Here is a 13648-nt window from a genome sequence, read left to right as displayed (position 1 = left end):
TGAAGATTCGATTCTCAGTCGGCAGTGCGTGCGGCAGGCAACCAATCGATGCTTCTCCGTGTAGCTCCCTCTCCCTTCCTCTATCTTCCTTTTAAGAAATCAATGAAAACATGTGTTGTTTTTTTTAAAATGAGAAAAGAAAAAGAAATGTACACTTGAAACCCGTATGGTCATATTAACCCATGTGACCCCAATAAATTTTTTAAGAAGAGTCTACCGAGATGTCGAGGCCAATGATCATGGAGGAGGGGGGTTGGAGGGACAGGCATTAGAGGTGACATACACGGCAAAGAAGACAGAGGTGGGCAGGGTCTGGGCCGTAGTCACGGTGACTTAGAGAGTTCAGTGCAGCTGGCGTTCGAGGCAGCAGTTGCCCGGGTTGCGGGCGAGGGCGGGGGACTAGGGCGGTGGCCAGATGCTCTTTGACGCAATATGTCCTCCCTGCCGCGAGAGGGCGCCACGTACGGCGCCGAGAGCGACCAAGAGGAAGACTTGGGGAAAGCTAGTTCGCGCTGGGGGCTGACGCATGCGCACAGGCAGCAGCGCCCGTTCCTCTCCCGTCTTTTTTGGCCAGAGGCATCTATTGGACCCACCGGAGGGCGTGATGGGTAATTGGGGCGGCGGGGTACCCCGGACAAGCTAGTTGGGGTCGGAGTTGGGGTGGACCAGCTCTCCTGGCCCTCTCCCCGCAGAGCTGACGTGTCCCGTGTTCCAGGGGGCGGGCCAGTTTGCACGGGACCGGAGGGTGCCGGGCGCCCGGGGCTGAGATATTCCTGGGGGTCGTGGTGCAGTGAGGGGGCGTTGGGGAGCATGGCTGCAAGCCGGGGAGGGCGTGCAAGTGGTCGGGCCCCCGAACTCCGGGACCTGCCACGTGGGCCTGCGGCTCCTGGAGGGAGGGCCGGGCCGGACTCCGCGTCTCTTCTCTCCCGCCCCGCAGTGGTGGGGACCGGCACGTCGCTGGCGCTGTCCTCCCTCCTGTCCCTGCTGCTCTTCGCTGGGATGCAGATGTACAGCCGCCAGCTGGCCTCCACCGAGTGGCTCACCATCCAGGGGGGCCTGCTTGGCTCCGGCCTTTTCGTCTTCTCTCTCACTGTATCCTCCCGCGGTGGAGCGGGGGGCGCGGGGTGTGAGGGGAGGAAGGGGGGCGGGCCACGCAGGCTTGTGCCACCCCCATTTCTCACACGGCTCTGCCCTGCTCCTTAATTCCCTCAACCCAGGCCTTTAATAATCTGGAGAATCTTGTCTTTGGCAAAGGATTCCAGGCAAAGATCTTCCCTGAGAGTAAGTAAAAATTGGGGCTTGAGAACTGGAACCCTCTCTTCAACCCCCACCCCCGAATTTCCAGGTGCTTAGAAGGTAATGGTTGTTTAGGAGAAGGAAGTAGGTGAATAAGGCTGTGTGGAGACAGATCACACCTTTGGATCCAGCACTTGAGCTCCTGGGATTGGAGCTGGAATAGAAGGCCTCTGAAAGCGAGAAACTCAGTTGCCTTCTGGCCAGTTCCCAGGGAATGTTTGAGGGGAACAGGCAAGTTTGCGCCCGTTTTGCATCCATCCACGGCGGGGAGGGAGGGGGCGTTCCTTGTTCCCACCACAAGCAGCAGCGGGAAAGACCGAGTTCATTGAGAGGCTCTGATGTGAAATGGACCCAATGTTCGTGAATTCCATTTGAGATGATTGTGAAGAGCCTAAGTATTACACACACCAAGTTTCTATGTGAGCAGGAATCCTGACCAAATTGGAATAACTTTCAGATGGTTCCCTGTTTGAAATGATCCTTGTTACTGCTCATGAAGTGGAGATTTGATGTGATTTAGTTTTTTATGGAGAATTAAGTTCATAAAGCAAATGAGGTGTCAAGGCCAGATCACACCAAGAATGCCGCACGCTCAGAAATTGCCCACAGGGGCCTTGCTCCTTCCTGGGGCAGCCAAGGCAGTGGGGCAGGGGTAGGGGTGAGAAGGGGGGTTCCCCTCTCACCACCCCTCCCTGATGCCTTCGCTGGGGCCGGCTGCCGGCTGCTTGTCCACGGGTTGTGTTGGTCCTCAGTGGTCCCGGCGGTCCTAGTGGTGGAGAAATATGGCTACTCACACCTTTCTGCAGGAGAACTTGATGAAAGGAAAACCCCAGGTTCATAGTTTGGTGAACTCTTCGAAAAGTACATTAAAGATGAAAAGATTGTGCCAGTTCTTTGTAAAAGAACTCCAAGTTGCCTGGCCAGTGTGGCTCAGCATTGAGGTTCGATACCCCATCAGGGCACATGCCCAGGTTGCCAGCTTGATCCCCAATACAGGTCGTGCAGGAAGCAGCTGATCAATGATTCTCATCAGTGATGTCTCTATCTCTCCCTCTCCCTTCCTCTCTGAAATTAATTTAAAAAAATAAAAAAGGAACTTCAACTTAAAAAAAATGTTTTTATTGATTTCAGAGAGAGGAAGGGAGAGAGAGAAATAACGATGAGAGAGAATTATCCATGGGCTGCCCGCTGCGTGCCCCCCACTGTGCTGGAACCGTGACCTCCTGGTTCACGGATGGATGCTCAAGCACTGAGCCACACCTGGCCGGGCTAACCATCAGTGTTTTAACGAGGGAAATGGATCAGACAATGCCTGCCAGTGCTCAGAAGAATAAATCCTTGATTGATGGGTTTCCAAGAAATCAAGACAACCTTCAAAGTTGGAACAAGACCATAGATGGGAAGGCAGATTCATTTTACTTAAAATTTAAATTTATTTATTGGTTTTAGAGAGGGAAGGAGAGAGAGAAACTATTGATTTGTTGCTCCACTTACTTATGCATTCACTGGTTGATTCTGGTATGTGCCCTGACCATGCCCAAACCTGAAACCTTGGCAAATCTGGAGGATGCTCTTATCAACAGCTACCCCGCCAGGGATAAGCAGATTTATTTCAGGAGATTTAAAAGCCACTGTAATGTGGTCAGAAAAGTAATACATCTTATAAGTGTTTTTGAAAGGTTGACAGCAAATGCTATCCTGTGTGAAGCCTCCTCCAGGTCTTGCGTCCACCGAGCCCGGTTGCAAGCGAGAGCTCCTTCCGGCCAGCAGCCCCAGGACTTCTCCCTGTTAGATTTTGTTTCCATGTGAATTGCCTTCATTTACTTGAGAGAAACCTTGTTGTGGGGCAGGGTTCTTGCCCCTCTTTGCCTGCCCTGCCCTTCCCACCAGGCAGGTGGGGTTTGCCCTTGCTTTCTGCCCCACCCCCCACACTCTCTCCAGTCCTTCTCTAGATAGCCTCAGACCCTCCCTGCCCTCATGGGTGTGTGTCCAAACACTGCCCTCCATCCCATGTCCAGGGAGTGAGGCCCTCAGCGGCCACCACTGGCTAGTTTAGTGAGTTGATCCCCATTGGCTGGCTTCTGTTGAAAGGCCTTGACCTTCAGACTCTGTTATCACTGTTCCTTTTCCCTGGAAGGGAGCCAGGATAGTCGGGACGTTAGGTGATAGCTGGGGCAGAGCAGGTGCTGAGCGTGCATCTGCCTCCGTGTCCTGGGCTTCAGGATTTTCCTGCTATGGTCGTGCCATATCCCTCTACGCAGGTCCCCCAGATTCGGAAGTCCCCAGACTTCCCCTAGACATACGAATGCTGGTATTTCCGTTCTGACCTCTACCCCCGTGTGCTCTCTTGCCTCCCAGTTCTCTTCTGCCTCCTGTTGGCTCTTTTTGCATCTGGCCTCATCCATCGAGTCTGTGTCACCACCTGGTAAGTGCCTGACCGCTGGGTAAGGGGTACAGTATCCTGTCCTTTGGGCCTGGACCCTCCTTTGATGGTTCCATCCTTCCGCCTCCCCCCTCCCCCTCTCTTCTCCCTTTTTCCCCTTCCCCGTTTTCTTAAACCTGAGCCTGGGTTATTTTCCTGATGCTGGTTCTGTCCTGGGAGGCACAGGCTGGCAGCAGGCCCATTGATGCGGGGACCTCTGTGTCTTCGCCCTGTAGCTTCATCTTCTCCATGGTTGGTCTGTACTACATCAACAAGATCTCCTCCACTCTGTATCAGGCAACAACTCCAGTCCTCACACCAGCCAAGGTCACTGGCAAGAGCAAAAAGAGAAACTGACCCTGAATCCCAATAAAGTTGATTGTTTGTAGCTCTGTGAGTTGTGGTAAGCTGCGGCCCTCTCTTGCCAATGCCTGCGTGGGCGTACAGGACGTGAGGACACATGGGTACCTGCTGTCTCAGACCTGAAGGATGGTGAGGTTTTTCTTCCACGAAGGTGCATTTTTATCAGATTTTATAGAGTGCCGTCAGTGGCCAGGTACTTTGCCAGGCACTGGAGTGGCATATGCTTGTGTCTCGTCGTGGAGGAAAAGTGCACCAGTGATCTGCAGGCTCGACCTCTGAGAGAAGGGGTAAAGGCTGCAGTGCAGGGAGGCCTGTCAGAACTGGAATAGCCCTGGCCGGTTTGGCTCAGTGGATAGAGCACGGGCCCGCCGACTGCAGGGTCGCGGGTTCGATTCTGGTCAAGGGCACGTACCTTGGTTGCAGGTTCCCCGGCCCTGGGCGGGGTGTGTGCAGGAGGCAACCCATCGATGTGTCTCTCACATGGATCTTTCTCTCCCTCTTCCTTCCACTCTCTAAAAATCAATGGAAAAATATCCTCGGGTGAGGATTAACAAAAAAACCGTGGTTCTGGTGCCTTCGTTCTTCTCTGTTTAGTAGCCAAGAGATTAGGAACTTCCTAATTTTTAGCGGAGTGTGCAGAACGATAGGGGCAAGGCCGTCCACCTCGGAGCCCCGGGGATAGAAATGAAAGGTGTGGCTTCTCGGGTTCTACGCCTTGTCCAGAGTGCCTGTCCGTGGGGCGGGAGGCGCGCTCCCTCCGGGTGCTGTGGGCTTTAGGTGCACACAGTGCCTTGGCCAGTATTGTGTTCTCCGCGGTGCCTGATAATGGGCAATAAAACCTAGCGGGTTGGTGACAGAACCTGCCCTTCTAGAACATAAAACCCTGTACACGGGATGTGCATGAGGGAGGAAGACCCAGTGAAGATGAAGAAGTGAGTCAGAACTGGTCAGGGATTAGAGCCACCCCCCCACCCTCCCTCCTCCTCCAATTAGAGGCCCACCCAACCCACCTACTCCCATTTGTGGCTGGAATCCCCAACCCTTTCTCCAGTCCCTCGGCTGAGGGAGTGCTATGCAGTTCACCCAGAATGCCTGCAGAGGGCGCCATGAGCTCACGTCTCCAGGAGACTAGCAACAACCCCCTTGCGAGCCCACCCTGAGGGCTGGGAGGGTTGCTGCTGGGCCTCCCGTGGAGGACCCAGAAGGCTAGCTCACTTAGGAGGGCTGGAGCCTGGATGGAGTCCTTGCTCCCAAGGCTGGAAGCCAAGGCGGAGACTTCAATGGAGATGAGAACCTCCGAGAGCCTCCCTGAGGGAATGGCGTCTCTAGGCTGCAGCTTACCTGGAGATGGTTGGGGGTTGCAGTGTGGTCCCTGCACCTACGAGGTGGCTGGGTTGCATCTGGGTCTCACTCTGTCAAACACTGATTTTGTCCTGCCCTGGGGTGGGGGCAGTGGGCAGAGGGCCAGGTCCCAGGCCAGGTGAGCGTAGACACAGCTGGGAGTATCCGGCCGCCTGAGGGCACCTTGCCTCCCAAGATGAGAGCTTGGGAGGGGCCAGGCTAGGGGAGGAGGGGAGGGGCTGGAGAGCAGGTGCCAGGGCACCCACTGCGTAGGCCCCAGGGACAGCAGGTGGCCCAGAAATAATAACCCCTTCCTCGGGGAATGCATTTACAAGGCAGGTTGGCGCCAACCTCAGCCCTCCACCCAGCTATCTCCGGGTGTCCTAGTTGCAGGCTGCCTGTACCTGACCTGCCAATTAACCCTGGCAAGGGTATGCTAGCCACCCATCACCATCATTAAGTAAGGGGGCGGGAGGCCTCCGGCTTCAGGAGACCTGCAGGTGAGAAGGGCAAAGGTGCTAACCTCTGGCCCCTGGACTCCCGGGCCTCTGCTCCCCGCTGAGGCTGCAGGCCTGGGAGGGAGAGGGGCGGTGGTCCCGCCCCTGGAGGGCAGAGGGAAGCCAGATGTTTCCTCCTGCCTCCTGCTCCCTCACATGTGGCCCCGACACCCGCGCCTGGTCCCGGAAACAGGAGTAAATATACAGGGGGAGGGGTGTGAAGGGGAGACCGGCCCAATAGGGCGCTCCTTGCGACCGGAGGCGATACCACCACGAAGAAGGCAGTGTGGATGCGAGACAGGGCAAGAAGGCTCCCACCCCACAGGGGCTGGCTCCCCTTGGACTGGCACTGGCACGAGGGAACCCCTGGCATGGAGGGCACGCCAGAGGGTCAGGGCAGAGCAGTGGCGCTAAGACTCAGGCCAGCCCTTTCCGGCCCTTATTGTCCTTGGTGAGAACAGGACGCAGTCTCGTTCCCACTGCCCTCCTCCCGTCCCCCCAGCTCTGCTCCCGGGAGATTGGGAAGGATGTCGGGAAACAAGCGAGCCAGAGACTATTAGAGACAGAGATGCTGAGAGACGCAGAGACAGATACAAAGGGGGAAGGTTCCGTCAAAAGGAGCACTGAGGTTCATTGTGAGCCCAGCAGGCCCTGGGCACTGTGGGAACCGGGAGGCCCTGCCCCCGGGGAACTCCAGGCTGGCCCGCCCTGTGCACAATCCGTCTTGACTTAGGGTCACCCACAGAGCTGCCTCCTAAACAAACAAACCATTATGCAGGAGGTTGGTGGCACTTTAATTGCTCCACTTCAGATACATTTCTTTGCCCCCCTCCCGGCAGCCTGGAAGTTCCTCAGGGGGCAGCGCCAAGGTCCCAAATACCACCGGACAGCTGACAGCAGACAGCAAGTGGCCAAACAGAGGCTGCCCTGCAATGCTGTTCGGCTGAGTTCCTGCAGAGGCAGGGAGAGAGCCCCTCGTTGGCCCTGGAATTAGGCACCCCATCCCCTGCTGCAGGCCTGCCCTGTGGCCCAATGGAGAGCTTCCCCTGTGCGGGGTGGGGGGAGAGTCCCTGCCTGGGATGTGGGCGAAGGGGGAGGCTGGCACCCTTCCTTCTAACTCTCCTACCTGGGCCCACAGTTCTCAGCAACTGCTCCCTGATACAGGCCCCCAAAGACCCAGAGAGGTCCAGCTCCCCTCAACTACTGAGGCTCCAGATACACGTTATTTTATTTTTATATTTTTTATTGATTGATTTTTTGAGCGAGAGAGAGAAACATCAATTCGCTGTTCCCCTTATTTATGCATTCATTGGTTGTTTCTTGTATGTGACCTGACGGGGGACTGAACCTGCAGCCTCTTGGTGCATGGGACAGTGCTCAACCAACTGAGCCACACCAGCCAGGGCGACAAACGTTATGTGTCCCTGTGTGATGACAACAACGACACCTTTAACTGAGCATTTACCACTTGTCAGTCAGTGCACTTAGTGCTTCACCGATATTCTCAGTTCCAACACTCACATCGATCTTATTGCTCTTCATACTCCATGTGATGGTTAATTTTATGTCTCAACCTGGCTGGGCCATGGTGCCCAGATATTTGGTCAAATATTATTCTGGCTGTTTCTGTGAGGACGTTTTTAGTGAGCAAAACAAATTGCCCTCCACCACGCGACTGGGCCTTATTGAATCCATTGAAGGCCTACATTGAACAAAAGACTGACCCCAGAGCAAGAGGAAATTCAGCAGCAGGAAGCCTTTGGACTTGAACTGCACCACTTCTCCCCCCTTCACTTCATTCAGATTTTCCTGCAAATGTCTCCTTCTCAGTGGGGCCTTCGGGACTGTGCTATGTTATATACTCTGTGCTATGTTATATACTCTGTGCTATGTTATATACTCCCTGTAGAGTATGTTATATAGCGTACTATGTCATCCTATTAAATCTTTTGCCTGGCTATATTTTTCTTCATAATACTTCTCATTTCTTTTTATATTAACTATTTACTTGATTGTTTCTTTTTCTTTTAAAAATATATAATTTATTGATTTCACAGAGGAAGAGAGAGGGAGAGAGAGATAGAAACATCAATGATGAGCCGAAACCGGTTTGGCTCAGTGGATAGAGCGTCAGCCTGCGGACTCAAGGGTCCCAGGTTCGATTCCGGTCAAGGGCATGTACCTTGGTTGCGGGCACATCCCCAGTGGGGGATGTGCAGGAGGCAGCTGATCGATGTTTCTAACTCTATCCCTCTCTCTTCCTCTCTGTAAAAAAATCAATAAAATATATTTTAAAAAAAAAAAAAAGAAACATCAATGATGAGAGAGAATCATGGATCGGCTGCCTCCTGGGGATCAAGCACGCACTCCAGGCCTGTGCTCTGACCGGAAATCAAACCATGACCTCCTGGTTCATAGGTCGAAGCCCAACAACTGAGTCTCGCTGGCCTGCGGGCTGGGCTGTTGGATCGTTTCTTGCCTGTCTCCCACCGCTTCACTGAAAGCAGGGATTGGTCCGCGTTGTTCACTAGAACGCTGCTGGATGTCTGGTGGGTGCTCAGTACGTATTTGGTAAAAGAAGCAACAGGAACCCCATTAGCCACACACCAGTGTCACACTCTGGGCTCTTTGCTGAAACCACTTCCCTCCTGCCTACTTCCCTCCTGCCTCAGTTCCCTCCTGCCTACTTCCCTCCTGCCTCAGTTCCAAATTGCTCACTCGCCAGAATCATCCAAATGTTCCTCTCAGCTGCTGGCTGTTCCTCATTCTTCTTCCCTTAGGCCTGTGGTCGGCAAACTGGCTCACGAGCTTCATGCGGCTCTTTGGCCCCTCGAGTGTGGCTCTTCCACAAAATACCACGGCCTGGGCGAGTCTGTTTTGAAGAAGTGGCGTTAGAAGAAGTTTAAGTTTAAAAAATTTGGCTCTCAAAAGAAATTTCAATCGTTGTCCTGTTGATATTTGGCTCTGTTGACTAATGAGTTTGCCGACCACGGCCTCAGGCCATCTTCTTGTCCCAGAGGCCTCTAGCTCACCTTGCCTAGGAACCCTGACTCACCCAGCAGCTTCTCCAATCAGCAGCAGGACCTCTGACCTCCTGCTTCCTCCGAAAGCCTGTGTAATTTTGTACGTGTTCTTGTTGATCATGTGTGTGTTCTTCTTGTCTCCCCAGTGGAACTGTGGGTGCCCTAAGGCCAGGGATGGAGTCAACACAATCTGATCCCTGGGAAGCTTGGCCAAGAACCCGTAATCACCTTGGCACCTGTGGGCACACAGAAAGCTCTACTGCCTGACATTGGTACACACAGGCACATGTGGGTCACCCACTCCTCTAAGGTGTGAGCCGCTGACCCGAGGGACCAACCTACCCCCCAACACAATGCTTTTTAAAAAAAATTAAAAAATAGTTTTATTGATTTTAGAAAGGAATGGACAGGGAGAGAGAGAGAAACATCCACGACGAGAGAGAATCACTGGTAGGCTGCCTCCTGCATGCCCCGCACTGGGGATTGAGCCCATAACCCAGCCATGTTTTCTGACCGGGAATTGAACCGTGACCTCTGGGTTCAGAGGTCGATGCTCAACCACTGAGCCACACTGGTTGGGCCCACACAAATACTTTTAAGGGGTCTTTCATAGCCTGGCCAGCTTTTCCAGCCTCTCCTCCTGCCACTCCCCCAGGAAGTTGCCTTCGTCCCAGAAACAGCCACAGAGGATTATTCGCCATGGATTCCCAGCCTCTGTACCTTTGTTCAGACTTCCTCTTGGCGTCACATGCCTCATGCCCCCACCTGAACAACTCTTACTCATCTTCCCGTACAACTCCGGTGTCAGGGCCCCTGTGAAGCCTTCCCTCCAGGCAGCCCTGTCCTCTGTTTCGTGTGTCATTTTGCACGTTCCCCATCTTCCATGCACTTTAGAATGGAAGTTGCCTCCCTCTGAAACCAAAGCTTGCAAGAACAGAAAAGCCCAACAAATAGCTTATCCGTCTGCAGAAGTAACTTAGCTCAGAAGATGGTTTGGGAATGATGGGAGGGAGGCCGGGGGCTAAGGTGGGTCCTCAGCCCTGACCTGTAACTACTGACAGCTATCCACAACCACAAGAAGTAACTAACACCCACTATGTGCTTTCCAAATGCCACAAGTTGGTGTCGGTACCCGCCCTCCATGATCTCCTTTCATCTTAGAGCAACCCCATGAGGGAGGATCAATTAATTATTCCATTGTACAGCTGAGAAAACTGAGGCTTAGAGAAGTTAAGTGACTTGCCCAAGATCACATAGCTAAGTAAAGGAAAGAGCCCGGACCCAAGCTCTGGACAGCTGGGCTCTAAAAGCCCCCAATTTTAACCCCCAAGCTGTACCACCTCTCCTGCTATAACTACCACACGTATTGTGTCCGCTGTGGCAGCAGAAGGGTGATAGTCTGCAAAAAGACCGACAGGGAGTTAGGCCATCAGGATCTGCTGGCTTTTGTGCAGTGCTATCCAAGTGTCTGGCAGATGGTAGTTTCTGGAGTAGATACATTTCCTGGGACCAGGAAAGCTGGGTCAGTTTCCCTGGAGACCATCAAATGCTGACCTGTCCTTCCCTCTGTCCCTCGTCGTACATTTACAGCAGGCTTGCTGGGTTCCCCGCACTGTGCTTGTTCCTGGAGATAAATGGTCTTGGGTAGACCGAGCAGGGAAACAAAAAACCTACAACTTGCCCGGCTGACCTGGCTCAGTGGTTGAGCGTCGACATATGAACCAGGAGGTCACAGTTTGATTCCCAGTCAGGGCACATGCCCGGGTTGTGGGCTTGATCCCCAGTGTGGGGTGTGCAAAAGGCAGCTGATCCATGATTCTCTCTCTGTCTCTCTATCCCTCTCCTTTCCTCTCTGAAATCAATAAAAATATATACTTCAACACACACACACACACACACACACACACACACACACACCCTATAGCTCAACATCTATAAGAGAGGTAATGGGTGCTCAGAGGAGAAAGATGGTGACCACCCCACAAGACAGATGCTGGAGCTAAACATTAGAGAAATGTGTCTCCACATTTTCTTGTGGCAGATACAGGGTTTCAATTTTCACATTAATTTTTTTTAACGCACTGGGAATTAATTTTGGTATAAGGTGTGAGGTTGAGTTCTAACTTAATTTGCTTTTTCAAATGGTAAGCTAGTTGCAAATGGTTTTTAAGCAATTCCTCTTTCCTCACTTACATGCGATGCCATATCTATCATCTGATAAACTGGCGTATGTTTGATCTATTTTTTCACTTTTTATTCTGTTCCATTGGTCTTGGGAGGGAGGGACTATATTGTGGCGGCAAACTTTGCAGGCTCTGAAGTCGGATTGTTTGGGGAGTGCCTCAGTTCCCTCACTTGTGGATGTAGGTGATACGAACACCTACTTCATGCCGTGGCTGTGGAGGTGGGAGGAGATAATGCACACAAAGTGCTCATTACAGTGCCTGGCCCGGAGCGGCCATCAGTGCACATCAGCCGCTGCTGTGATCCCTATCTGCCTGTTCCCGGGCTAACCCCGGAGGTGAAATTACTAAGCGCAGAGCTTTGAGCTGATGGAACGCCCTGCTGCTGACGGTGTGCATAACCGCAGGCAGGTACTTACCCTGTACTGTCTCCCTGTTCTGCTTCCTCACTCCGAATGGGGATGTGAAAGCATCTACGGCAGCATGTTGTGAACATTAAGCATGACCCCTCAATGAATGCTTTTCCTTCTGCTGATTATTATTGCAACGTTGTAGTTTATTATCTGTCTTTAGGTGTTGTAGCCCCTTCTCATTGTGTTTCCCCCCAAAACTTTATGGGGAGTGGCAAACATGCTCCGCCAGGTCTACTGTGGGTGAACAGAATAGAATTTCTGCATCTGCAACGTTGATGCCTAGCCCTTGACCTGCGCTGAAGGTCATTGTGATCAGGGAGGTCTTGAGTGAGGAAGGAGTAGGATTTGGGGTGGGGAGGCAGGGATGGGGAAGGGGCTGGGGGTGGGGTGGGACTTTGAAATTCATACAGCAGGTTTAAAAACATGTTCTTGCCAAAACCGGTTTGGCTCAGTGGATAGAGCGTCGGCCTGCGGACTCAAGGGTCCTAGGTTCGATTCCGGTCAAGGGCATGTACCTTGGTTGCGGGCACATCCCCAGTATGGGGTGTGCAAGAGGCAGCTGATCGATGTTTCTCTCTCATCGATGTTTCTAACTCTCTATCCCTCTCTCTTCCTCTCTGTAAAAAATCAATACTCCACACCGTGCCAAAACCGGTTTGGCTCAATGGATAGAGCGTCGGTCTGCGGACTGAAGGGTCCCAGGTTCGATTCCGGTCAAGGGCATGTACATTGGCTGCGGGCACATCCCTGGTAGGGGGTGTGCAGGAGGCAGCTGGTCGATGATTCTCTCTCATCGATGTTTCTAGCTCTCTATCCCTCTCCCTTCCTCTCTGTAAAAAATCAATAAAAATATTTAAAAAAAAAAAAAAAAATCAATAAAATATATTAAAACAAACAAACAAAAAAAAAAAAAACAAAACATGTTCTTATTCTGTCTTAATGCTTCCTGAACAAAGAAAATGTGCAGAGTTTAAGAAGCCACCAAGTTCTACAAGGCATTGAATGAAAAATAACTTCCCTGCTCCACTCTCCCACCCCTGTCCACACTCCTCCATAACCACTCTCAAGTCCACTGGCTGCTTCACGTGGCACTTGCCTCTATATTTCTAAATAACATGCTCATATTATTATTTCCTTTTTATATTTTATTATTTTTATTTTTTGTTATATTTTATTGGTTTTTTACAGAGAGGAAGGGAGAGGGATAGAGAGTTAGAAACATCAATGAGAGAGAAACATCGATCAGCTGCCTCCTGCACACTCCCCACTGGGGATGTGCCCGCAACCAAGGTACATGCCCTTGACCGGAATCGAACCTGGGACCCTTTCAGTCCGCAGGCCGATGCTCTATCCACTGAGCCAAACCGGTTTCAGCTCTTTTTTATATTTTAGATATAATCAATATACTGTCTGTGCTGAAAGATGAGCATACAGTTCTCTCTATTCCTGACTCTCCTAATATGTTCCCTATTCCCACCCTCTCAATTAAAATATATTCCAACATTTAGTTAAATCAGTCCTCATTCAGTGTTTACAGTATTGTGCTGTGAAGATATTCTGCACAAATGTAGTGTTTGTACTAAACCTGCTTTTATTCATTGATATGAAGGACAAGGGGCTGAGAAACTTCCTTCTCTAAAATCATAGTCACAAGCTTTGCCACTTCAATCAGTGAGAATGGAGCATCCCACTTTTGCCTGGAGGTCTGAGCCATGTGGAATACGTTGATATATACTACGCCACTATAAAAAAGAAGGAACTTTTACCATTTGCAACAGCATGGATGGAACTGGAGAGCATTATACTAAGTGAAATAAACCAGTCAGAGAAAGATAAATATCACATGATCTCACTCATATGTGGGATATAATGATCAACATAATTTGATGAACAGGAATAGATCCAGAGACAAATGGCAGGAGAGAGGGGGGTTTAGAGAGCAACTAAAGGACTTGTATGCATGCATATTAGCCATTGGTCGGCAAACTGCGGCTCGAGAGCCACATGCGGCTCTCTGGCCCCTTGAGTGTGGCTCTTCCACAAAATACCACGGCCTGGGTGAGTCTATTTTGAAGAAGTGGCGTTAGAAGAAGTTTAAGTTTAAAAAATT

General features: G+C 51.6%; 1 protein-coding gene across 1 annotated transcript; it reads left to right on the top strand.

Annotated features, from left to right (window-relative positions):
* Nucleotides 1–499: 499 nt before the first annotated feature.
* Nucleotides 500–4106, top strand: KRTCAP2 (keratinocyte associated protein 2). Its single transcript, XM_008155716.3, has 5 exons — nt 500–608; nt 938–1092; nt 1218–1281; nt 3655–3721; nt 3955–4106. The coding sequence occupies exons 1-5, from the start codon at nt 527–529 to the stop codon at nt 4073–4075; spliced, it is 489 nt and encodes a 162-aa protein (XP_008153938.2). The 5' UTR covers nt 500–526; the 3' UTR covers nt 4076–4106.
* The last annotated feature ends 9542 nt before the right edge of the window (nt 4107–13648 follow it).

This window comes from Eptesicus fuscus, chromosome 22 (assembly GCF_027574615.1).
Source record: "Eptesicus fuscus isolate TK198812 chromosome 22, DD_ASM_mEF_20220401, whole genome shotgun sequence".
NCBI classification, from domain to species: Eukaryota; Metazoa; Chordata; class Mammalia; order Chiroptera; family Vespertilionidae; genus Eptesicus; species Eptesicus fuscus.
This window is presented reverse-complemented; position numbering and strand designations above follow the sequence as displayed.